A 25,020-nucleotide genomic window follows, 5' to 3' on the forward strand; every position below is an offset into this window, starting at 1 on the left:
GTATGACGATGACAATTTCATCAGCCAATCCAATAAAAATGTTAATGCGCACACATGTACTTACTATTCTGAAGACTTCTTTTAGCCAGAAAAGTTTATAATAAGTCTGAAAACCACTTTTTATCATATAAAAAGCTTATAAGTGCAAGATATATGCTTACATGGACTTCCTACATTGAAATTTTGTGGGGACTACTTGGACCCGTACCGAAATTATATTAATTTAAATAGAAATTTCATGATTTTGTTAACTAGCAGCAAGACAAGACTCTAAAGTGGACAAATATATTACTACATACATGATAAAAAAATTCTTTACAATTCTGACTGAAAAAGAGCCTCTAAATTTTTGATAAAAGTACCCTGTAATATCAGCTTTTCTAAAAGAAATATTCAAATTAATGAATTATACAAGATATTTAAACTCTAACTTAAAAAAAAGGTTATATTTTGGCCAGTTGGTGGTTCTCTTTCTTTGGTCTAGACTACTGGTGTAAATAATACATCAAAAGAAGACAAGACAAAACAAGCGAAGAAAGAAAAGAACAGAAGTACAGATAGAAACATTTATATGTTGATCTTTTTTTATATAATGTACTATTTAATATTCTACACACAAGGACATACATGTACCATGATAAACAAACACCCCCCCTTTTTTTTGTGATGAGACTTGTGTGTATATATATATCATAAAATTTATTTTTTGTCTATGTATTGCTTTGCATATAGATGGATTCAACAAGAAGAAATAAAAGAGAGAGAGAGAGATGGGGAAAAGAGGGGTTCGGCTATGTTTCTAATTTTCATGTACAACAATTTATAGATTCTTTTTGAAAATATTGGTGGCCCTGAAAAGGGCCGTTATGTTTTGGTGAAAAAATCACACTTCTAAGCACGTTCTCCACGGATTCTTCGGGCCAATTGATATCCTTTGGCATGATGGTTACTCTCTTGGCGTGGATTGCGCACAAGTTGGTATCCTCGAAGAGACCGACCAAGTAGGCTTCGCTGGCTTCCTGTAGGGCCATGACGGCTGAACTCTGGAATCGGAGATCAGTTTTGAAGTCCTGGGCGATTTCACGGACTAATCTCTGGAAGGGGAGTTTCCTGATGAGGAGCTCTGTGCTCTTCTGGTATCTCCTGATTTCTCGGAGAGCGACTGTTCCTGGCCTGTATCTATGTGGTTTCTTGACTCCACCGGTTGCAGGTGCGCTCTTACGGGCGGCCTTGGTGGCAAGTTGTTTTCTTGGAGCTTTACCTCCGGTGGATTTACGTGCAGTTTGCTTTGTTCGTGCCATGATTATTAGCTCTGTGGACGATTTGCTACAGAAAGAATACTTGAAAATTTCGGTGAATGTGTTTTTGTGCTTGCCGGGAGGATTGAAATCACGGTGACGATTGGATCACCACTTACATAAAGCTGGCGTTGATTGGTCCGCATATCTTAAATCTGATTGGACTGATTTGTAAGGGACTTTGACAGTTTTCAATCCATTTTTTACTGAAAAACTGCTCAACCCAAGCTGACAGTAAAAATGCCCCCTTTTTTCATTCATAATTACAGTTTCTGATCATCCCTCATAGCTCAACAATAGTAAATTAGTGTCACGGTTTCAATATGATAAATCTGAAGAAGAAAAATAATAATAATGAAAAAAGGTCAAAATACATGCAGAAACATTAAGGAAAGGAACGAAAAATAAAAACAGGAAAAAATAAAAATAAAATGCAGTTATAACACAAACAAAGCGAAATAAAAATAAAAAAACAGAAAACAAATGGAATTACACATTCCCGACATGACATTGTGCGGATCGGCTGAGTTTCTTTATTGTTGTATTATGTCATATTTATGTATATTTAATATAAAAAAAGAAGATGTGGTATGATTTTCATTTGGGCTGGGCACATTGTCACATTGTCTGATTGTCGGTGTGCTTACATCAATTCCACATCTTTAATACACAAACAATAACTAAATAAAGACAGAAAGACAGAGAGAGAGATGCTGAAAAAAATGGAAAAAGGAAAAGAATGGAAAGTACATATCATATATAAAAGTGTTGACGAAAGAGATAATGTTAACAAAAACTATAAATAATTATAATAATAAAAAAAAACCACACACCTTCTCAGATGAATCTAAGCATGCTCGCATCAATAACCAAGAGAGAGAAAGAAGAGAGCAGACTAGTATTAAATATAAATACTATCAGTGGTTTTTTTTCCCCCCGACAAACATTATATGATTTAACTGAGCTACTTGTGGGTTCAAAGAGTCAGAAAGTACGACAATAAATGTTCTGATGAAGAAGACTGAAAAAGTTACTAGACTTAGTGTTATGCTATAAGAACTGTACTTAAATGGGATGCGTTAGAGAGAGAAGAAAAGAAGAATCACGGAAGAAGGACATTTATATTTTAGACATTTTTTATTTGTTATGTAGTAGAATATATTTTTTCAATTATGTATGGGGAATAAAGTATTACTAAGATGTACAACAATTTTAGACTCTTTTTGAAAAATATTGGTGGCCCTGAAAAGGGCCGTTGTTAAGTGAGTAATCCGATATATCCACTTTTTACTTGCAGCTTCTGGGTCTTCTTTGCAGAAGTACAGCCTGGATGTTTGGTAAAACACCTCCCTGGGCAATGGTGACACCAGACAAGAGTTTGTTCAACTCTCGTCGTTTCTGATGGCCAACTGGAGATGACGGGGAATGATTCTGCTCTTCTTGTTTGTCACGAGCGGCGTTCCTGCCAACTCCAATACTTCAGCTGCTAAGTATTCTAAGACAGCTGCGAGGTACACTGGTGCACCGGCACCAACTCTCTCGGCATAGTTTCCTTCCTCAAAAGTCTGTGGATACGACCGACTGGGAACTGAAGTCCGGCACGGGATGACCTAGACTTTGCCTTTGCTTTTGCTTTTCCTCCTTTTCCTCGTCCTGACATTTTGTACTATTTGGTTGATCGACACTGAGTAAAGTGATACAATTTTCTTCAAAATTTAGCTTATATACCCACTAAACGGATTGAACGATGTTTTTATTATACACCAATCAGAACGAAGCTCTCTGCGAGCAGTTAGGCTACCGAACATTCAACATGTTATGGGTGCTCTCTCCGAGGTTCGCGTTTAATAAAATCTTTCAATCCGTTTTGCCCAGTATATAAACAAATTGAAAATAATTTTTCACCATTACTTATTTGATTATCAAACCAGTAACATGCCACCCAAAGTAGGAACTAAAGGAGCCAAGAAGGCCGTCACCAAGGCAAAGACTGCCAGACCCGGCGGTGATAAGAAAAGGAGGAGGAAGAGACGTGAATCCTATGCTATCTACATCTACAAAGTCTTGAGACAAGTTCACCCCGACACCGGAGTGTCCTCAAAGGCAATGTCCATCATGAACAGCTTCGTCAACGATATCTTCGAGAGAATCGCAGCAGAGGCTTCCCGATTGGCACACTACAACAAAAGATCTACCATCACATCCCGGGAGATCCAGACCGCTGTCCGTCTTCTCTTACCCGGAGAATTGGCCAAGCACGCTGTCAGTGAAGGTACCAAAGCCGTCACTAAATACACCAGCAGCAAGTAAACAGTCTGAAGTTTATAACTTCACAAACGGCCCTTTTCAGGGCCACCAACATTTTTCAAAAAGAATTTACATTTGTTGTACATCAATGTCAAACTTCTAAACAAAGCTATAAATCCCAACCCCAGCTATAACCACTTTCAAACTATTTCAATAGTATATGGTTACTTTTCTCTTCTTTCTATCTGTATAACAAATATACGTGTATTTCACTCATTCTGTAGCATTTAATTTGTCTGTCAAAACTACAAAGCGTAAATACATAAATCATGAAGAACAAAACAGTGCTTTCATTCCAATTAATAGAGTTGATAAATTTACGATTTCTTTTGCTTTTCGAGAGAAAAAAAATATTGCGAGAATTATTTTACACGGAAACAAGAACATTACCTAATCTTAAACCACGCAAAAAAAACCTCTATAATTGAATATAACAGAATCTACAGATTTTGTGTGTAAAAGTCCGTGCATTTTGTTTTGAAATTTTCTCTCTTCATGTAGGCAAATGCACGGACTTGATCTTTGAACGTATTCATAAACCTTCAGAAATATAAATTCTCAAATAAATACAAGAGTAAGAGTAAGGAAGTTAATTAAAAAGAAAGCCAGATATTTAAAAAAAAAAAGGGGGGGGGGGGGGGTATAACGAGAGAGAGAAAATAGTTGCGGATCAGGATCAGGGAAAACAAGAAAAACGGTTGAAAAATTCATGAACATTAGAGAAAAGAATAGAAGTGGGAGCAAGCTTTGATTTCAAGATTTTGTTTAAAACGATGTACAACAAATCTAAGATTCTTTTTGAAAAATGTTGGTGGCCCTGAAAAGGGCCGTTGTTGATATTAGCTGGGTGGCTGTTTAACCTCCGAATCCGTACAAGGTACGTCCTTGACGTTTCAAAGCGTAGACAACATCCATGGCAGTGACAGTCTTCCTCTTGGCGTGCTCTGTGTATGTGACAGCATCACGGATGACATTTTCCAAGAAAACTTTAAGGACACCACGGGTTTCCTCATAGATGAGTCCAGATATACGTTTTACTCCACCTCTTCTTGCTAAACGACGGATGGCTGGCTTGGTGATACCTTGGATGTTATCACGCAACACCTTCCTGTGACGCTTGGCGCCTCCTTTTCCTAGACCTTTACCTCCTTTTCCTCTACCTGACATGTTTAACTATTTGTGGTGATTAGTTAAATAATACTTTCCGTCTAACAGCGACTCTTTATATATCACCAACGCGGCCGTAAAAGAAGTATCACACATTTTCAGTTAACTGTTGTCTGATTGGCTTACGTTGTTTTATTCCGGGAGGTAACTCTGTACTGCCTTAAACTGTGTACACTTTCAATCCACTTTTTCATTCTAGGTCTGAAAAATATAATAATTCATATCAGACAGTAAATTTTTAAGAAAAAACTATTATTTCAATCGGAATAAAAATGACTGAAGGAGACAAAAAAAGTTCCAAAATGTTGAAAAGTTTTCATTTTAAGATAGAATAGTATGATAAATAAATGATAAATGAAAATCACTTTAGACAGTCAAAATTATAAAGATAATTATTTGCTTTCTCTGAACAGACATTTTCATTCAATGACAATACACATTTCAACTTAATGGAATGGAATTTAGTTGGGGAAAAAATAAACCTCACAGACATATCTAGGAATACTGGTTATCTATTTGTCTATTTGATGTATCCAGAAATTGGATACATCACAGGATTTTACATGCTTGCAGTTTTCTACCTGTCTTTCATAACTCAACATCATCTGTCAAAGCTGTGCTTGCCATCCATCAACGATCTGCTGCAGGTACTTCAGATCATAAATGGGAGAATGTATGAATAAAACTGTTACTGTTATTACTATTAAAGATTTTTTTTTCTAGGTATTACAGTGAAGAAAAGAGATGCCCCTGACTGCGGGTAAAACTTCTTATGTGTGCATCTTCCTTTCAATTTTATTTTTAAACGCCATTCTATATTTATCCACAGTATGACGATGACAATTTCATCAGCCAATCCAATAAAAATGTTAATGCGCACACATGTACTTACTATTCTGAAGACTTCTTTTAGCCAGAAAAGTTTATAATAAGTCTGAAAACCACTTTTTATCATATAAAAAAGCTTATAAGTGCAAGATATATGCTTACATGGACTTCCTACATTGAAATTTTGTGGGGACTACTTGGACCCGTACCGAAATTATATTAATTTAAATAGAAATTTCATGATTTTGTTAACTAGCAGCAAGACAAGACTCTAAAGTGGACAAAATATATTACTACATACATGATAAAAAAATTCTTTACAATTCTGACTGAAAAAGAGCTCTAAATTTTTGATAAAAGTACCCTGTAATATCAGCTTTTCTAAAAGAAATATTCAAATTAATGAATTATACAAGATATTTAAACTCTAACTTAAAAAAAAAGGTTATATTTTGGCCAGTTGGTGGTTCTCTTTCTTTGGTCTAGACTACTGGTGTAAATAATACATCAAAAGAAGACAAGACAAAACAAGCGAAGAAAAGAAAAGAACAGAAGTACAGATAGAAACATTTATATGTTGATCTTTTTTTATATAATGTACTATTTAATATTCTACACACAAGGACATACATGTACCATGATAAACAAACACCCCCCTTTTTTTTGTGATGAGACTTGTGTGTATATATATATCATAAAATTTATTTTTTGTCTATGTATTGCTTTGCATATAGATGGATTCAACAAGAAGAAATAAAAGAGAGAGAGAGAGATGGGGAAAAGAGGGGTTCGGCTATGTTTCTAATTTTCATGTACAACAATTTATAGATTCTTTTTGAAAAATATTGGTGGCCCTGAAAAGGGCCGTTATGTTTTGGTGAAAAAATCACACTTCTTAAGCACGTTCTCCACGGATTCTTCGGGCCAATTGGATATCCTTTGGCATGATGGTTACTCTCTTGGCGTGGATTGCGCACAAGTTGGTATCCTCGAAGAGACCGACCAAGTAGGCTTCGCTGGCTTCCTGTAGGGCCATGACGGCTGAACTCTGGAATCGGAGATCAGTTTTGAAGTCCTGGGCGATTTCACGGACTAATCTCTGGAAGGGGAGTTTCCTGATGAGGAGCTCTGTGCTCTTCTGGTATCTCCTGATTTCTCGGAGAGCGACTGTTCCTGGCCTGTATCTATGTGGTTTCTTGACTCCACCGGTTGCAGGTGCGCTCTTACGGGCGGCCTTGGTGGCAAGTTGTTTTCTTGGAGCTTTACCTCCGGTGGATTTACGTGCAGTTTGCTTTGTTCGTGCCATGATTATTAGCTCTGTGGACGATTTGCTACAGAAAGAATACTTGAAAATTTCGGTGAATGTGTTTTTGTGCTTGCCGGGAGGATTGAAATCACGGTGACGATTGGATCACCACTTACATAAAGCTGGCGTTGATTGGTCCGCATATCTTAAATCTGATTGGACTGATTTGTAAGGGACTTTGACAGTTTTCAATCCATTTTTTACTGAAAAACTGCTCAACCCAAGCTGACAGTAAAAATGCCCCCTTTTTTCATTCATAATTACAGTTTCTGATCATCCCTCATAGCTCAACAATAGTAAATTAGTGTCACGGTTTCAATATGATAAATCTGAAGAAGAAAAATAATAATAATGAAAAAAGGTCAAAATACATGCAGAAACATTAAGGAAAGGAACGAAAAATAAAAACAGGAAAAAATAAAAATAAAATGCAGTTATAACACAAACAAAGCGAAATAAAAATAAAAAAACAGAAACAAATGGAATTACACATTCCCGACATGACATTGTGCGGATCGGCTGAGTTTCTTTATTGTTGTATTATGTCATATTTATGTATATTTAATATAAAAAAAGAAGATGTGGTATGATTTTCATTTGGGCTGGGCACATTTGTCACATTGTCTGATTGTCGGTGTGCTTACATCAATTCCACATCTTTAATACACAAACAATAACTAAATAAAGACAGAAAGACAGAGAGAGAGATGCTGAAAAAAATGGAAAAAGGAAAAGAATGGAAAGTACATATCATATATAAAAGTGTTGACGAAAGAGATAATGTTAACAAAAACTATAAATAATTATAATAATAAAAAAAAACCACACACCTTCTCAGATGAATCTAAGCATGCTCGCATCAATAACCAAGAGAGAGAAAGAAGAGAGCAGACTAGTATTAAATATAAATACTATCAGTGGTTTTTTTTCCCCCCGACAAACATTATATGATTTAACTGAGCTACTTGTGGGTTCAAAGAGTCAGAAAGTACGACAATAAATGTTCTGATGAAGAAGACTGAAAAAGTTACTAGACTTAGTGTTATGCTATAAGAACTGTACTTAAATGGGATGCGTTAGAGAGAGAAGAAAAGAAGAATCACGGAAGAAGGGACATTTATATTTTAGACATTTTTTATTTGTTATGTAGTAGAATATATTTTTTTCAATTATGTATGGGGAATAAAGTATTACTAAGATGTACAACAATTTTAGACTCTTTTTGAAAAATATTGGTGGCCCTGAAAAGGGCCGTTGTTAAGTGAGTAATCCGATATATCCACTTTTTACTTGGCAGCTTTCTGGGTCTTCTTTGGCAGAAGTACAGCCTGGATGTTTGGTAAAACACCTCCCTGGGCAATGGTGACACCAGACAAGAGTTTGTTCAACTCTTCGTCGTTTCTGATGGCCAACTGGAGATGACGGGGAATGATTCTGCTCTTCTTGTTGTCACGAGCGGCGTTTCCTGCCAACTCCAATACTTCAGCTGCTAAGTATTCTAAGACAGCTGCGAGGTACACTGGTGCACCGGCACCAACTCTCTCGGCATAGTTTCCTTTCCTCAAAAGTCTGTGGATACGACCGACTGGGAACTGAAGTCCGGCACGGGATGACCTAGACTTTGCCTTTGCTTTTGCTTTTCCTCCTTTTCCTCGTCCTGACATTTTGTACTATTTGGTTGATCGACACTGAGTAAAGTGATACAATTTTTCTTCAAAATTTAGCTTATATACCCACTAAACGGATTGAACGATGTTTTTATTATACACCAATCAGAACGAAGCTCTCTGCGAGCAGTTAGGCTACCGAACATTCAACATGTTATGGGTGCTCTCTCCGAGGTTCGCGTTTAATAAAATCTTTCAATCCGTTTTGCCCAGTATATAAACAAATTGAAAATAATTTTTCACCATTACTTATTTGATTATCAAACCAGTAACATGCCACCCAAAGTAGGAACTAAAGGAGCCAAGAAGGCCGTCACCAAGGCAAAGACTGCCAGACCCGGCGGTGATAAGAAAAGGAGGAGGAAGAGACGTGAATCCTATGCTATCTACATCTACAAAGTCTTGAGACAAGTTCACCCCGACACCGGAGTGTCCTCAAAGGCAATGTCCATCATGAACAGCTTCGTCAACGATATCTTCGAGAGAATCGCAGCAGAGGCTTCCCGATTGGCACACTACAACAAAAGATCTACCATCACATCCCGGGAGATCCAGACCGCTGTCCGTCTTCTCTTACCCGGAGAATTGGCCAAGCACGCTGTCAGTGAAGGTACCAAAGCCGTCACTAAATACACCAGCAGCAAGTAAACAGTCTGAAGTTTATAACTTCACAAACGGCCCTTTTCAGGGCCACCAACATTTTTCAAAAAGAATTTACATTTGTTGTACATCAATGTCAAACTTCTAAACAAAGCTATAAATCCCAACCCCAGCTATAACCACTTTCAAACTATTTCAATAGTATATGGTTACTTTTCTCTTCTTTCTATCTGTATAACAAATATACGTGTATTTCACTCATTCTGTAGCATTTAATTTGTCTGTCAAAACTACAAAGCGTAAATACATAAATCATGAAGAACAAAACAGTGCTTTCATTCCAATTAATAGAGTTGATAAATTTACGATTTCTTTTGCTTTTCGAGAGAAAAAAAATATTGCGAGAATTATTTTACACGGAAACAAGAACATTACCTAATCTTAAACCACGCAAAAAAAACCTCTATAATTGAATATAACAGAATCTACAGATTTTGTGTGTAAAAGTCCGTGCATTTTGTTTTGAAATTTTCTCTCTTCATGTAGGCAAATGCACGGACTTGATCTTTGAACGTATTCATAAACCTTCAGAAATATAAATTCTCAAATAAATACAAGAGTAAGAGTAAGGAAGTTAATTAAAAAGAAAGCCAGATATTTAAAAAAAAAAAGGGGGGGGGGGGGGGTATAACGAGAGAGAGAAAATAGTTGCGGATCAGGATCAGGGAAAACAAGAAAAACGGTTGAAAAATTCATGAACATTAGAGAAAAGAATAGAAGTGGGAGCAAGCTTTGATTTCAAGATTTTGTTTAAAACGATGTACAACAAATCTAAGATTCTTTTTGAAAAATGTTGGTGGCCCTGAAAAGGGCCGTTGTTGATATTAGCTGGGTGGCTGTTTAACCTCCGAATCCGTACAAGGTACGTCCTTGACGTTTCAAAGCGTAGACAACATCCATGGCAGTGACAGTCTTCCTCTTGGCGTGCTCTGTGTATGTGACAGCATCACGGATGACATTTTCCAAGAAAACTTTAAGGACACCACGGGTTTCCTCATAGATGAGTCCAGATATACGTTTTACTCCACCTCTTCTTGCTAAACGACGGATGGCTGGCTTGGTGATACCTTGGATGTTATCACGCAACACCTTCCTGTGACGCTTGGCGCCTCCTTTTCCTAGACCTTTACCTCCTTTTCCTCTACCTGACATGTTTAACTATTTGTGGTGATTAGTTAAATAATACTTTCCGTCTAACAGCGACTCTTTATATATCACCAACGCGGCCGTAAAAGAAGTATCACACATTTTCAGTTAACTGTTGTCTGATTGGCTTACGTTGTTTTATTCCGGGAGGTAACTCTGTACTGCCTTAAACTGTGTACACTTTCAATCCACTTTTTCATTCTAGGTCTGAAAAATATAATAATTCATATCAGACAGTAAATTTTTAAGAAAAAACTATTATTTCAATCGGAATAAAAATGACTGAAGGAGACAAAAAAAGTTCCAAAATGTTGAAAAGTTTTCATTTTAAGATAGAATAGTATGATAAATAAATGATAAATGAAAATCACTTTAGACAGTCAAAATTATAAAGATAATTATTTGCTTTCTCTGAACAGACATTTTCATTCAATGACAATACACATTTCAACTTAATGGAATGGAATTTAGTTGGGGAAAAAATAAACCTCACAGACATATCTAGGAATACTGGTTATCTATTTGTCTATTTGATGTATCCAGAAATTGGATACATCACAGGATTTTACATGCTTGCAGTTTTCTACCTGTCTTTCATAACTCAACATCATCTGTCAAAGCTGTGCTTGCCATCCATCAACGATCTGCTGCAGGTACTTCAGATCATAAATGGGAGAATGTATGAATAAAACTGTTACTGTTATTACTATTAAAGATTTTTTTTTCTAGGTATTACAGTGAAGAAAAGAGATGCCCCTGACTGCGGGTAAAACTTCTTATGTGTGCATCTTCCTTTCAATTTTATTTTTAAACGCCATTCTATATTTATCCACAGTATGACGATGACAATTTCATCAGCCAATCCAATAAAAATGTTAATGCGCACACATGTACTTACTATTCTGAAGACTTCTTTTAGCCAGAAAAGTTTATAATAAGTCTGAAAACCACTTTTTATCATATAAAAAAGCTTATAAGTGCAAGATATATGCTTACATGGACTTCCTACATTGAAATTTTGTGGGGACTACTTGGACCCGTACCGAAATTATATTAATTTAAATAGAAATTTCATGATTTTGTTAACTAGCAGCAAGACAAGACTCTAAAGTGGACAAAATATATTACTACATACATGATAAAAAAATTCTTTACAATTCTGACTGAAAAAGAGCTCTAAATTTTTGATAAAAGTACCCTGTAATATCAGCTTTTCTAAAAGAAATATTCAAATTAATGAATTATACAAGATATTTAAACTCTAACTTAAAAAAAAAGGTTATATTTTGGCCAGTTGGTGGTTCTCTTTCTTTGGTCTAGACTACTGGTGTAAATAATACATCAAAAGAAGACAAGACAAAACAAGCGAAGAAAAGAAAAGAACAGAAGTACAGATAGAAACATTTATATGTTGATCTTTTTTTATATAATGTACTATTTAATATTCTACACACAAGGACATACATGTACCATGATAAACAAACACCCCCCTTTTTTTTGTGATGAGACTTGTGTGTATATATATATCATAAAATTTATTTTTTGTCTATGTATTGCTTTGCATATAGATGGATTCAACAAGAAGAAATAAAAGAGAGAGAGAGAGATGGGGAAAAGAGGGGTTCGGCTATGTTTCTAATTTTCATGTACAACAATTTATAGATTCTTTTTGAAAAATATTGGTGGCCCTGAAAAGGGCCGTTATGTTTTGGTGAAAAAATCACACTTCTTAAGCACGTTCTCCACGGATTCTTCGGGCCAATTGGATATCCTTTGGCATGATGGTTACTCTCTTGGCGTGGATTGCGCACAAGTTGGTATCCTCGAAGAGACCGACCAAGTAGGCTTCGCTGGCTTCCTGTAGGGCCATGACGGCTGAACTCTGGAATCGGAGATCAGTTTTGAAGTCCTGGGCGATTTCACGGACTAATCTCTGGAAGGGGAGTTTCCTGATGAGGAGCTCTGTGCTCTTCTGGTATCTCCTGATTTCTCGGAGAGCGACTGTTCCTGGCCTGTATCTATGTGGTTTCTTGACTCCACCGGTTGCAGGTGCGCTCTTACGGGCGGCCTTGGTGGCAAGTTGTTTTCTTGGAGCTTTACCTCCGGTGGATTTACGTGCAGTTTGCTTTGTTCGTGCCATGATTATTAGCTCTGTGGACGATTTGCTACAGAAAGAATACTTGAAAATTTCGGTGAATGTGTTTTTGTGCTTGCCGGGAGGATTGAAATCACGGTGACGATTGGATCACCACTTACATAAAGCTGGCGTTGATTGGTCCGCATATCTTAAATCTGATTGGACTGATTTGTAAGGGACTTTGACAGTTTTCAATCCATTTTTTACTGAAAAACTGCTCAACCCAAGCTGACAGTAAAAATGCCCCCTTTTTTCATTCATAATTACAGTTTCTGATCATCCCTCATAGCTCAACAATAGTAAATTAGTGTCACGGTTTCAATATGATAAATCTGAAGAAAAAATAATAATAATGAAAAAAGGTCAAAATACATGCAGAAACATTAAGGAAAGGAACGAAAAATAAAAACAGGAAAAAATAAAAATAAAATGCAGTTATAACACAAACAAAGCGAAATAAAAATAAAAAAACAGAAACAAATGGAATTACACATTCCCGACATGACATTGTGCGGATCGGCTGAGTTTCTTTATTGTTGTATTATGTCATATTTATGTATATTTAATATAAAAAAAGAAGATGTGGTATGATTTTCATTTGGGCTGGGCACATTTGTCACATTGTCTGATTGTCGGTGTGCTTACATCAATTCCACATCTTTAATACACAAACAATAACTAAATAAAGACAGAAAGACAGAGAGAGAGATGCTGAAAAAAATGGAAAAAGGAAAAGAATGGAAAGTACATATCATATATAAAAGTGTTGACGAAAGAGATAATGTTAACAAAAACTATAAATAATTATAATAATAAAAAAAAACCACACACCTTCTCAGATGAATCTAAGCATGCTCGCATCAATAACCAAGAGAGAGAAAGAAGAGAGCAGACTAGTATTAAATATAAATACTATCAGTGGTTTTTTTTCCCCCCGACAAACATTATATGATTTAACTGAGCTACTTGTGGGTTCAAAGAGTCAGAAAGTACGACAATAAATGTTCTGATGAAGAAGACTGAAAAAGTTACTAGACTTAGTGTTATGCTATAAGAACTGTACTTAAATGGGATGCGTTAGAGAGAGAAGAAAAGAAGAATCACGGAAGAAGGGACATTTATATTTTAGACATTTTTTATTTGTTATGTAGTAGAATATATTTTTTTCAATTATGTATGGGGAATAAAGTATTACTAAGATGTACAACAATTTTAGACTCTTTTTGAAAAATATTGGTGGCCCTGAAAAGGGCCGTTGTTAAGTGAGTAATCCGATATATCCACTTTTTACTTGGCAGCTTTCTGGGTCTTCTTTGGCAGAAGTACAGCCTGGATGTTTGGTAAAACACCTCCCTGGGCAATGGTGACACCAGACAAGAGTTTGTTCAACTCTTCGTCGTTTCTGATGGCCAACTGGAGATGACGGGGAATGATTCTGCTCTTCTTGTTGTCACGAGCGGCGTTTCCTGCCAACTCCAATACTTCAGCTGCTAAGTATTCTAAGACAGCTGCGAGGTACACTGGTGCACCGGCACCAACTCTCTCGGCATAGTTTCCTTTCCTCAAAAGTCTGTGGATACGACCGACTGGGAACTGAAGTCCGGCACGGGATGACCTAGACTTTGCCTTTGCTTTTGCTTTTCCTCCTTTTCCTCGTCCTGACATTTTGTACTATTTGGTTGATCGACACTGAGTAAAGTGATACAATTTTTCTTCAAAATTTAGCTTATATACCCACTAAACGGATTGAACGATGTTTTTATTATACACCAATCAGAACGAAGCTCTCTGCGAGCAGTTAGGCTACCGAACATTCAACATGTTATGGGTGCTCTCTCCGAGGTTCGCGTTTAATAAAATCTTTCAATCCGTTTTGCCCAGTATATAAACAAATTGAAAATAATTTTTCACCATTACTTATTTGATTATCAAACCAGTAACATGCCACCCAAAGTAGGAACTAAAGGAGCCAAGAAGGCCGTCACCAAGGCAAAGACTGCCAGACCCGGCGGTGATAAGAAAAGGAGGAGGAAGAGACGTGAATCCTATGCTATCTACATCTACAAAGTCTTGAGACAAGTTCACCCCGACACCGGAGTGTCCTCAAAGGCAATGTCCATCATGAACAGCTTCGTCAACGATATCTTCGAGAGAATCGCAGCAGAGGCTTCCCGATTGGCACACTACAACAAAAGATCTACCATCACATCCCGGGAGATCCAGACCGCTGTCCGTCTTCTCTTACCCGGAGAATTGGCCAAGCACGCTGTCAGTGAAGGTACCAAAGCCGTCACTAAATACACCAGCAGCAAGTAAACAGTCTGAAGTTTATAACTTCACAAACGGCCCTTTTCAGGGCCACCAACATTTTTCAAAAAGAATTTACATTTGTTGTACATCAATGTCAAACTTCTAAACAAAGCTATAAATCCCAACCCCAGCTATAACCACTTTCAAACTATTTCAATAGTATATGGTTACTTTTCTCTTCTTTCTATCTGTATAACAAATATACGTGTATTTCACTCATTCTGTAGCATTTAATTTGTCTGTCAAAACTACAAAGCGTAAATACATAAATCATGAAGAACAAAACAGTGCTTTCATTCCAATTAATAGAGTTGATAAATTTACGATTTCTTTTGCTTTTCGAGAGAAAAAAAATATTGCGAGAATTATTTTACACGGAAACAAGAACATTACCTAATCTTAAACCACGCAAAAAAAACCTCTATAATTGAATATAACAGAATCTACAGATTTTGTGTGTAAAAGTCCGTGCATTTTGTTTTGAAATTTTCTCTCTTCATGTAGGCAAATGCACGGACTTGATCTTTGAACGTATTCATAAACCTTCAGAAATATAAATTCTCAAATAAATACAAGAGTAAGAGTAAGGAAGTTAATTAAAAAGAAAGCCAGATATTTAAAAAAAAAAAGGGGGGGGGGGGGGGGTATAACGAGAGAGAGAAAATAGTTGCGGATCAGGATCAGGGAAAACAAGAAAAACGGTTGAAAAATTCATGAACATTAGAGAAAAGAATAGAAGTGGGAGCAAGCTTTGATTTCAAGATTTTGTTTAAAACGATGTACAACAAATCTAAGATTCTTTTTGAAAAATGTTGGTGGCCCTGAAAAGGGCCGTTGTTGATATTAGCTGGGTGGCTGTTTAACCTCCGAATCCGTACAAGGTACGTCCTTGACGTTTCAAAGCGTAGACAACATCCATGGCAGTGACAGTCTTCCTCTTGGCGTGCTCTGTGTATGTGACAGCATCACGGATGACATTTTCCAAGAAAACTTTAAGGACACCACGGGTTTCCTCATAGATGAGTCCAGATATACGTTTTACTCCACCTCTTCTTGCTAAACGACGGATGGCTGGCTTGGTGATACCTTGGATGTTATCACGCAACACCTTCCTGTGACGCTTGGCGCCTCCTTTTCCTAGACCTTTACCTCCTTTTCCTCTACCTGACATGTTTAACTATTTGTGGTGATTAGTTAAATAATACTTTCCGTCTAACAGCGACTCTTTATATATCACCAACGCGGCCGTAAAAGAAGTATCACACATTTTCAGTTAACTGTTGTCTGATTGGCTTACGTTGTTTTATTCCGGGAGGTAACTCTGTACTGCCTTAAACTGTGTACACTTTCAATCCACTTTTTCATTCTAGGTCTGAAAAATATAATAATTCATATCAGACAGTAAATTTTTAAGAAAAAACTATTATTTCAATCGGAATAAAAATGACTGAAGGAGACAAAAAAAGTTCCAAAATGTTGAAAAGTTTTCATTTTAAGATAGAATAGTATGATAAATAAATGATAAATGAAAATCACTTTAGACAGTCAAAATTATAAAGATAATTATTTGCTTTCTCTGAACAGACATTTTCATTCAATGACAATACACATTTCAACTTAATGGAATGGAATTTAGTTGGGGAAAAAATAAACCTCACAGACATATCTAGGAATACTGGTTATCTATTTGTCTATTTGATGTATCCAGAAATTGGATACATCACAGGATTTTACATGCTTGCAGTTTTCTACCTGTCTTTCATAACTCAACATCATCTGTCAAAGCTGTGCTTGCCATCCATCAACGATCTGCTGCAGGTACTTCAGATCATAAATGGGAGAATGTATGAATAAAACTGTTACTGTTATTACTATTAAAGATTTTTTTTTCTAGGTATTACAGTGAAGAAAAGAGATGCCCCTGACTGCGGGTAAAACTTCTTATGTGTGCATCTTCCTTTCAATTTTATTTTTAAACGCCATTCTATATTTATCCACAGTATGACGATGACAATTTCATCAGCCAATCCAATAAAAATGTTAATGCGCACACATGTACTTACTATTCTGAAGACTTCTTTTAGCCAGAAAAGTTTATAATAAGTCTGAAAACCACTTTTTATCATATAAAAAAGCTTATAAGTGCAAGATATATGCTTACATGGACTTCCTACATTGAAATTTTGTGGGGACTACTTGGACCCGTACCGAAATTATATTAATTTAAATAGAAATTTCATGATTTTGTTAACTAGCAGCAAGACAAGACTCTAAAGTGGACAAAATATATTACTACATACATGATAAAAAAATTCTTTACAATTCTGACTGAAAAAGAGCTCTAAATTTTTGATAAAAGTACCCTGTAATATCAGCTTTTCTAAAAGAAATATTCAAATTAATGAATTATACAAGATATTTAAACTCTAACTTAAAAAAAAAGGTTATATTTTGGCCAGTTGGTGGTTCTCTTTCTTTGGTCTAGACTACTGGTGTAAATAATACATCAAAAGAAGACAAGACAAAACAAGCGAAGAAAAGAAAAGAACAGAAGTACAGATAGAAACATTTATATGTTGATCTTTTTTTATATAATGTACTATTTAATATTCTACACACAAGGACATACATGTACCATGATAAACAAACACCCCCCTTTTTTTTGTGATGAGACTTGTGTGTATATATATATCATAAAATTTATTTTTTGTCTATGTATTGCTTTGCATATAGATGGATTCAACAAGAAGAAATAAAAGAGAGAGAGAGAGATGGGGAAAAGAGGGGTTCGGCTATGTTTCTAATTTTCATGTACAACAATTTATAGATTCTTTTTGAAAAATATTGGTGGCCCTGAAAAGGGCCGTTATGTTTTGGTGAAAAAATCACACTTCTTAAGCACGTTCTCCACGGATTCTTCGGGCCAATTGGATATCCTTTGGCATGATGGTTACTCTCTTGGCGTGGATTGCGCACAAGTTGGTATCCTCGAAGAGACCGACCAAGTAGGCTTCGCTGGCTTCCTGTAGGGCCATGACGGCTGAACTCTGGAATCGGAGATCAGTTTTGAAGTCCTGGGCGATTTCACGGACTAATCTCTGGAAGGGGAGTTTCCTGATGAGGAGCTCTGTGCTCTTCTGGTATCTCCTGATTTCTCGGAGAGCGACTGTTCCTGGCCTGTATCTATGTGGTTTCTTGACTCCACCGGTTGCAGGTGCGCTCTTACGGGCGGCCTTGGTGGCAAGTTGTTTTCTTGGAGCTTTACCTCCGGTGGATTTACGTGCAGTTTGCTTTGTTCGTGCCATGATTATTAGCTCTGTGGACGATTTGCTACAGAAAGAATACTTGAAAATTTCGGTGAATGTGTTTTTGTGCTTGCCGGGAGGATTGAAATCACGGTGACGATTGGATCACCACTTACATAAAGCTGGCGTTGATTGGTCCGCATATCTTAAATCTGATTGGACTGATTTGTAAGGGACTTTGACAGTTTTCAATCCATTTTTTACTGAAAAACTGCTCAACCCAAGCTGACAGTAAAAATGCCCCCTTTTTTCATTCATAATTACAGTTTCTGATCATCCCTCATAGCTCAACAATAGTAAATTAGTGTCACGGTTTCAATATGATAAATCTGAAGAAGAAAAATAATAATAATGAAAAAAGGTCAAAATACATGCAGAAACATTAAGGAAAGGAACGAAAAATAAAAACAGGAAAAAATAAAAATAAAATGCAGTTATAACACAAACAAAGCGAAATAAAAATAAAAAAACAGAAACAAATGGAATTACACATTCCCGACATGACATTGTGCGGATCGGCTGAGTTTCTTTATTGTTGTATTATGTCATATTTATGTATATTTAATATAAAAAAAGAAGATGTGGTATGATTTTCATTTGGGCTGGGCACATTTGTCACATTGTCTGATTGTCGGTGTGCTTACATCAATTCCACATCTTTAATACACAAACAATAACTAAATAAAGACAGAAAGACAGAGAGAGAGATGCTGAAAAAAATGGAAAAAGGAAAAGAATGGAAAGTACATATCATATATAAAAGTGTTGACGAAAGAGATAATGTTAACAAAAACTATAAATAATTATAATAATAAAAAAAAACCACACACCTTCTCAGATGAATCTAAGCATGCTCGCATCAATAACCAAGAGAGAGAAAGAAGAGAGCAGACTAGTATTAAATATAAATACTATCAGTGGTTTTTTTTCCCCCCGACAAACATTATATGATTTAACTGAGCTACTTGTGGGTTCAAAGAGTCAGAAAGTACGACAATAAATGTTCTGATGAAGAAGACTGAAAAAGTTACTAGACTTAGTGTTATGCTATAAGAACTGTACTTAAATGGGATGCGTTAGAGAGAGAAGAAAAGAAGAATCACGGAAGAAGGGACATTTATATTTTAGACATTTTTTATTTGTTATGTAGTAGAATATATTTTTTTCAATTATGTATGGGGAATAAAGTATTACTAAGATGTACAACAATTTTAGACTCTTTTTGAAAAATATTGGTGGCCCTGAAAAGGGCCGTTGTTAAGTGAGTAATCCGATATATCCACTTTTTACTTGGCAGCTTTCTGGGTCTTCTTTGGCAGAAGTACAGCCTGGATGTTTGGTAAAACACCTCCCTGGGCAATGGTGACACCAGACAAGAGTTTGTTCAACTCTTCGTCGTTTCTGATGGCCAACTGGAGATGACGGGGAATGATTCTGCTCTTCTTGTTGTCACGAGCGGCGTTTCCTGCCAACTCCAATACTTCAGCTGCTAAGTATTCTAAGACAGCTGCGAGGTACACTGGTGCACCGGCACCAACTCTCTCGGCATAGTTTCCTTTCCTCAAAAGTCTGTGGATACGACCGACTGGGAACTGAAGTCCGGCACGGGATGACCTAGACTTTGCCTTTGCTTTTGCTTTTCCTCCTTTTCCTCGTCCTGACATTTTGTACTATTTGGTTGATCGACACTGAGTAAAGTGATACAATTTTTCTTCAAAATTTAGCTTATATACCCACTAAACGGATTGAACGATGTTTTTATTATACACCAATCAGAACGAAGCTCTCTGCGAGCAGTTAGGCTACCGAACATTCAACATGTTATGGGTGCTCTCTCCGAGGTTCGCGTTTAATAAAATCTTTCAATCCGTTTTGCCCAGTATATAAACAAATTGAAAATAATTTTTCACCATTACTTATTTGATTATCAAACCAGTAACATGCCACCCAAAGTAGGAACTAAAGGAGCCAAGAAGGCCGTCACCAAGGCAAAGACTGCCAGACCCGGCGGTGATAAGAAAAGGAGGAGGAAGAGACGTGAATCCTATGCTATCTACATCTACAAAGTCTTGAGACAAGTTCACCCCGACACCGGAGTGTCCTCAAAGGCAATGTCCATCATGAACAGCTTCGTCAACGATATCTTCGAGAGAATCGCAGCAGAGGCTTCCCGATTGGCACACTACAACAAAAGATCTACCATCACATCCCGGGAGATCCAGACCGCTGTCCGTCTTCTCTTACCCGGAGAATTGGCCAAGCACGCTGTCAGTGAAGGTACCAAAGCCGTCACTAAATACACCAGCAGCAAGTAAACAGTCTGAAGTTTATAACTTCACAAACGGCCCTTTTCAGGGCCACCAACATTTTTCAAAAAGAATTTACATTTGTTGTACATCAATGTCAAACTTCTAAACAAAGCTATAAATCCCAACCCCAGCTATAACCACTTTCAAACTATTTCAATAGTATATGGTTACTTTTCTCTTCTTTCTATCTGTATAACAAATATACGTGTATTTCACTCATTCTGTAGCATTTAATTTGTCTGTCAAAACTACAAAGCGTAAATACATAAATCATGAAGAACAAAACAGTGCTTTCATTCCAATTAATAGAGTTGATAAATTTACGATTTCTTTTGCTTTTCGAGAGAAAAAAAATATTGCGAGAATTATTTTACACGGAAACAAGAACATTACCTAATCTTAAACCACGCAAAAAAAACCTCTATAATTGAATATAACAGAATCTACAGATTTTGTGTGTAAAAGTCCGTGCATTTTGTTTTGAAATTTTCTCTCTTCATGTAGGCAAATGCACGGACTTGATCTTTGAACGTATTCATAAACCTTCAGAAATATAAATTCTCAAATAAATACAAGAGTAAGAGTAAGGAAGTTAATTAAAAAGAAAGCCAGATATTTAAAAAAAAAAAGGGGGGGGGGGGGGGGGTATAACGAGAGAGAGAAAATAGTTGCGGATCAGGATCAGGGAAAACAAGAAAAACGGTTGAAAAATTCATGAACATTAGAGAAAAGAATAGAAGTGGGAGCAAGCTTTGATTTCAAGATTTTGTTTAAAACGATGTACAACAAATCTAAGATTCTTTTTGAAAAATGTTGGTGGCCCTGAAAAGGGCCGTTGTTGATATTAGCTGGGTGGCTGTTTAACCTCCGAATCCGTACAAGGTACGTCCTTGACGTTTCAAAGCGTAGACAACATCCATGGCAGTGACAGTCTTCCTCTTGGCGTGCTCTGTGTATGTGACAGCATCACGGATGACATTTTCCAAGAAAACTTTAAGGACACCACGGGTTTCCTCATAGATGAGTCCAGATATACGTTTTACTCCACCTCTTCTTGCTAAACGACGGATGGCTGGCTTGGTGATACCTTGGATGTTATCACGCAACACCTTCCTGTGACGCTTGGCGCCTCCTTTTCCTAGACCTTTACCTCCTTTTCCTCTACCTGACATGTTTAACTATTTGTGGTGATTAGTTAAATAATACTTTCCGTCTAACAGCGACTCTTTATATATCACCAACGCGGCCGTAAAAGAAGTATCACACATTTTCAGTTAACTGTTGTCTGATTGGCTTACGTTGTTTTATTCCGGGAGGTAACTCTGTACTGCCTTAAACTGTGTACACTTTCAATCCACTTTTTCATTCTAGGTCTGAAAAATATAATAATTCATATCAGACAGTAAATTTTTAAGAAAAAACTATTATTTCAATCGGAATAAAAATGACTGAAGGAGACAAAAAAAGTTCCAAAATGTTGAAAAGTTTTCATTTTAAGATAGAATAGTATGATAAATAAATGATAAATGAAAATCACTTTAGACAGTCAAAATTATAAAGATAATTATTTGCTTTCTCTGAACAGACATTTTCATTCAATGACAATACACATTTCAACTTAATGGAATGGAATTTAGTTGGGGAAAAAATAAACCTCACAGACATATCTAGGAATACTGGTTATCTATTTGTCTATTTGATGTATCCAGAAATTGGATACATCACAGGATTTTACATGCTTGCAGTTTTCTACCTGTCTTTCATAACTCAACATCATCTGTCAAAGCTGTGCTTGCCATCCATCAACGATCTGCTGCAGGTACTTCAGATCATAAATGGGAGAATGTATGAATAAAACTGTTACTGTTATTACTATTAAAGATTTTTTTTTCTAGGTATTACAGTGAAGAAAAGAGATGCCCCTGACTGCGGGTAAAACTTCTTATGTGTGCATCTTCCTTTCAATTTTATTTTTAAACGCCATTCTATATTTATCCACAGTATGACGATGACAATTTCATCAGCCAATCCAATAAAAATGTTAATGCGCACACATGTACTTACTATTCTGAAGACTTCTTTTAGCCAGAAAAGTTTATAATAAGTCTGAAAACCACTTTTTATCATATAAAAAAGCTTATAAGTGCAAGATATATGCTTACATGGACTTCCTACATTGAAATTTTGTGGGGACTACTTGGACCCGTACCGAAATTATATTAATTTAAATAGAAATTTCATGATTTTGTTAACTAGCAGCAAGACAAGACTCTAAAGTGGACAAAATATATTACTACATACATGATAAAAAAATTCTTTACAATTCTGACTGAAAAAGAGCTCTAAATTTTTGATAAAAGTACCCTGTAATATCAGCTTTTCTAAAAGAAATATTCAAATTAATGAATTATACAAGATATTTAAACTCTAACTTAAAAAAAAAGGTTATATTTTGGCCAGTTGGTGGTTCTCTTTCTTTGGTCTAGACTACTGGTGTAAATAATACATCAAAAGAAGACAAGACAAAACAAGCGAAGAAAAGAAAAGAACAGAAGTACAGATAGAAACATTTATATGTTGATCTTTTTTTATATAATGTACTATTTAATATTCTACACACAAGGACATACATGTACCATGATAAACAAACACCCCCCTTTTTTTTGTGATGAGACTTGTGTGTATATATATATCATAAAATTTATTTTTTGTCTATGTATTGCTTTGCATATAGATGGATTCAACAAGAAGAAATAAAAGAGAGAGAGAGAGATGGGGAAAAGAGGGGTTCGGCTATGTTTCTAATTTTCATGTACAACAATTTATAGATTCTTTTTGAAAAATATTGGTGGCCCTGAAAAGGGCCGTTATGTTTTGGTGAAAAAATCACACTTCTTAAGCACGTTCTCCACGGATTCTTCGGGCCAATTGGATATCCTTTGGCATGATGGTTACTCTCTTGGCGTGGATTGCGCACAAGTTGGTATCCTCGAAGAGACCGACCAAGTAGGCTTCGCTGGCTTCCTGTAGGGCCATGACGGCTGAACTCTGGAATCGGAGATCAGTTTTGAAGTCCTGGGCGATTTCACGGACTAATCTCTGGAAGGGGAGTTTCCTGATGAGGAGCTCTGTGCTCTTCTGGTATCTCCTGATTTCTCGGAGAGCGACTGTTCCTGGCCTGTATCTATGTGGTTTCTTGACTCCACCGGTTGCAGGTGCGCTCTTACGGGCGGCCTTGGTGGCAAGTTGTTTTCTTGGAGCTTTACCTCCGGTGGATTTACGTGCAGTTTGCTTTGTTCGTGCCATGATTATTAGCTCTGTGGACGATTTGCTACAGAAAGAATACTTGAAAATTTCGGTGAATGTGTTTTTGTGCTTGCCGGGAGGATTGAAATCACGGTGACGATTGGATCACCACTTACATAAAGCTGGCGTTGATTGGTCCGCATATCTTAAATCTGATTGGACTGATTTGTAAGGGACTTTGACAGTTTTCAATCCATTTTTTACTGAAAAACTGCTCAACCCAAGCTGACAGTAAAAATGCCCCCTTTTTTCATTCATAATTACAGTTTCTGATCATCCCTCATAGCTCAACAATAGTAAATTAGTGTCACGGTTTCAATATGATAAATCTGAAGAAGAAAAATAATAATAATGAAAAAAGGTCAAAATACATGCAGAAACATTAAGGAAAGGAACGAAAAATAAAAACAGGAAAAAATAAAAATAAAATGCAGTTATAACACAAACAAAGCGAAATAAAAATAAAAAAACAGAAACAAATGGAATTACACATTCCCGACATGACATTGTGCGGATCGGCTGAGTTTCTTTATTGTTGTATTATGTCATATTTATGTATATTTAATATAAAAAAAGAAGATGTGGTATGATTTTCATTTGGGCTGGGCACATTTGTCACATTGTCTGATTGTCGGTGTGCTTACATCAATTCCACATCTTTAATACACAAACAATAACTAAATAAAGACAGAAAGACAGAGAGAGAGATGCTGAAAAAAATGGAAAAAGGAAAAGAATGGAAAGTACATATCATATATAAAAGTGTTGACGAAAGAGATAATGTTAACAAAAACTATAAATAATTATAATAATAAAAAAAAACCACACACCTTCTCAGATGAATCTAAGCATGCTCGCATCAATAACCAAGAGAGAGAAAGAAGAGAGCAGACTAGTATTAAATATAAATACTATCAGTGGTTTTTTTTCCCCCGACAAACATTATATGATTTAACTGAGCTACTTGTGGGTTCAAAGAGTCAGAAAGTACGACAATAAATGTTCTGATGAAGAAGACTGAAAAAGTTACTAGACTTAGTGTTATGCTATAAGAACTGTACTTAAATGGGATGCGTTAGAGAGAGAAGAAAAGAAGAATCACGGAAGAAGGGACATTTATATTTTAGACATTTTTTATTTGTTATGTAGTAGAATATATTTTTTTCAATTATGTATGGGGAATAAAGTATTACTAAGATGTACAACAATTTTAGACTCTTTTTGAAAAATATTGGTGGCCCTGAAAAGGGCCGTTGTTAAGTGAGTAATCCGAT

General features: G+C 36.2%; 12 protein-coding genes and 1 pseudogene across 12 annotated transcripts in view; 3 read left to right on the plus strand and 10 right to left on the minus strand.

Moving 5' to 3' along the window:
• Positions 1–3,608, plus strand: part of LOC134722514 (histone H2B-like) — a 7,708-nt gene extending 4,100 nt beyond the window's left edge. The window contains exon 3 of the mRNA XM_063586134.1: positions 3,230–3,608. Coding sequence (XP_063442204.1) covers positions 3,230–3,608 — 379 coding nt within the window. The remainder of the gene's footprint in view (positions 1–3,229) is intronic.
• Positions 892–1,301, minus strand: LOC134723337 (histone H3-like; annotated as a pseudogene).
• Positions 3,609–4,460: 852 nt separating the features above from the next.
• LOC134720532 (histone H4) lies at positions 4,461–4,772 on the minus strand. Its single transcript, XM_063582843.1, has one exon. The coding sequence runs from the start codon at positions 4,770–4,772 to the stop codon at positions 4,461–4,463; it is 312 nt and encodes a 103-aa protein (XP_063438913.1).
• A 1,723-nt stretch (positions 4,773–6,495) lies between these two features.
• Positions 6,496–6,924, minus strand: LOC134723339 (histone H3). Its single transcript, XM_063586958.1, has one exon. The coding sequence runs from the start codon at positions 6,904–6,906 to the stop codon at positions 6,496–6,498; it is 411 nt and encodes a 136-aa protein (XP_063443028.1). The 5' UTR covers positions 6,907–6,924.
• Positions 6,925–8,192: 1,268 nt separating this feature from the next.
• LOC134723338 (histone H2A) lies at positions 8,193–8,570 on the minus strand. Its single transcript, XM_063586957.1, has one exon. It carries the CDS (start codon positions 8,568–8,570, stop codon positions 8,193–8,195), a length of 378 nt encoding a protein of 125 aa, XP_063443027.1.
• A 255-nt stretch (positions 8,571–8,825) lies between these two features.
• On the plus strand, positions 8,826–9,221 carry LOC134722515 (histone H2B-like; the record flags this gene model as incomplete). The annotated part of the gene is made up of 1 exon (XM_063586135.1): positions 8,826–9,221. A coding segment is annotated over one exon (396 nt), but the record flags the coding sequence as incomplete, so codon positions are not given.
• Positions 9,222–10,073: 852 nt separating this feature from the next.
• LOC134720535 (histone H4) lies at positions 10,074–10,385 on the minus strand. Its single transcript, XM_063582847.1, has one exon. It carries the CDS (start codon positions 10,383–10,385, stop codon positions 10,074–10,076), a length of 312 nt encoding a protein of 103 aa, XP_063438917.1.
• A 1,723-nt stretch (positions 10,386–12,108) lies between these two features.
• LOC134722516 (uncharacterized) lies at positions 12,109–18,131 on the minus strand. The gene is made up of 4 exons (XM_063586137.1): positions 17,729–18,131; positions 15,691–15,990; positions 13,808–14,174; positions 12,109–12,544 (listed from the first exon to the last, which is right to left on the minus strand). The coding sequence occupies exons 1-4, from the start codon at positions 18,129–18,131 to the stop codon at positions 12,109–12,111; spliced, it is 1,506 nt and encodes a 501-aa protein (XP_063442207.1).
• LOC134723341 (histone H2A) lies at positions 13,804–14,181 on the minus strand. Its single transcript, XM_063586960.1, has one exon. The coding sequence runs from the start codon at positions 14,179–14,181 to the stop codon at positions 13,804–13,806; it is 378 nt and encodes a 125-aa protein (XP_063443030.1).
• Positions 18,132–19,417: 1,286 nt separating the features above from the next.
• LOC134723340 (histone H2A) lies at positions 19,418–19,795 on the minus strand. Its single transcript, XM_063586959.1, has one exon. It carries the CDS (start codon positions 19,793–19,795, stop codon positions 19,418–19,420), a length of 378 nt encoding a protein of 125 aa, XP_063443029.1.
• Positions 19,796–20,050: 255 nt separating this feature from the next.
• Positions 20,051–20,446, plus strand: LOC134722517 (histone H2B-like; the record flags this gene model as incomplete). The annotated part of the gene is made up of 1 exon (XM_063586138.1): positions 20,051–20,446. A coding segment is annotated over one exon (396 nt), but the record flags the coding sequence as incomplete, so codon positions are not given.
• Positions 20,447–21,300: 854 nt separating this feature from the next.
• On the minus strand, positions 21,301–21,612 carry LOC134720536 (histone H4). Its single transcript, XM_063582848.1, has one exon. It carries the CDS (start codon positions 21,610–21,612, stop codon positions 21,301–21,303), a length of 312 nt encoding a protein of 103 aa, XP_063438918.1.
• A 1,723-nt stretch (positions 21,613–23,335) lies between these two features.
• Positions 23,336–25,020, minus strand: part of LOC134722518 (uncharacterized) — a 5,510-nt gene continuing 3,825 nt past the window's right edge. Inside the window, exon 3 of the mRNA XM_063586139.1 lies at positions 23,336–23,771. Coding sequence (XP_063442209.1) covers positions 23,336–23,771 — 436 coding nt within the window. The remainder of the gene's footprint in view (positions 23,772–25,020) is intronic.

Source organism: Mytilus trossulus, chromosome 6 (genome assembly GCF_036588685.1).
Source record: "Mytilus trossulus isolate FHL-02 chromosome 6, PNRI_Mtr1.1.1.hap1, whole genome shotgun sequence".
NCBI lineage: Eukaryota > Metazoa > Mollusca > Bivalvia > Mytilida > Mytilidae > Mytilus > Mytilus trossulus.

Bases quoted from the DNA above. Each gene is read 5' to 3' on its own strand.
- LOC134723339 (XM_063586958.1), bottom strand. From the start codon at position 6,906: ATGGCACGAACAAAGCAAACTGCACGTAAATCCACCGGAGGTAAAGCT.
- LOC134723341 (XM_063586960.1), bottom strand. From the start codon at position 14,181: ATGTCAGGACGAGGAAAAGGAGGAAAAGCAAAAGCAAAGGCAAAGTCT.
- LOC134722516 (XM_063586137.1), bottom strand. From the start codon at position 18,131: ATGGCACGAACAAAGCAAACTGCACGTAAATCCACCGGAGGTAAAGCT. The intron at 15,991-17,728 runs GTGCTTAAGAAG...TAAACATGTCAG, and splicing joins CCGAAGAATCCGTGGAGAAC to GTAGAGGAAAAGGAGGTAAA. The intron at 12,545-13,807 runs GTAAAAAGTGGA...TTCTTTCTGTAG, and splicing joins AAGACCCAGAAAGCTGCCAA to CAAATCGTCCACAGAGCTAA.
- LOC134720535 (XM_063582847.1), bottom strand. From the start codon at position 10,385: ATGTCAGGTAGAGGAAAAGGAGGTAAAGGTCTAGGAAAAGGAGGCGCC.
- LOC134720532 (XM_063582843.1), bottom strand. From the start codon at position 4,772: ATGTCAGGTAGAGGAAAAGGAGGTAAAGGTCTAGGAAAAGGAGGCGCC.
- LOC134723340 (XM_063586959.1), bottom strand. From the start codon at position 19,795: ATGTCAGGACGAGGAAAAGGAGGAAAAGCAAAAGCAAAGGCAAAGTCT.
- LOC134720536 (XM_063582848.1), bottom strand. From the start codon at position 21,612: ATGTCAGGTAGAGGAAAAGGAGGTAAAGGTCTAGGAAAAGGAGGCGCC.
- LOC134723338 (XM_063586957.1), bottom strand. From the start codon at position 8,570: ATGTCAGGACGAGGAAAAGGAGGAAAAGCAAAAGCAAAGGCAAAGTCT.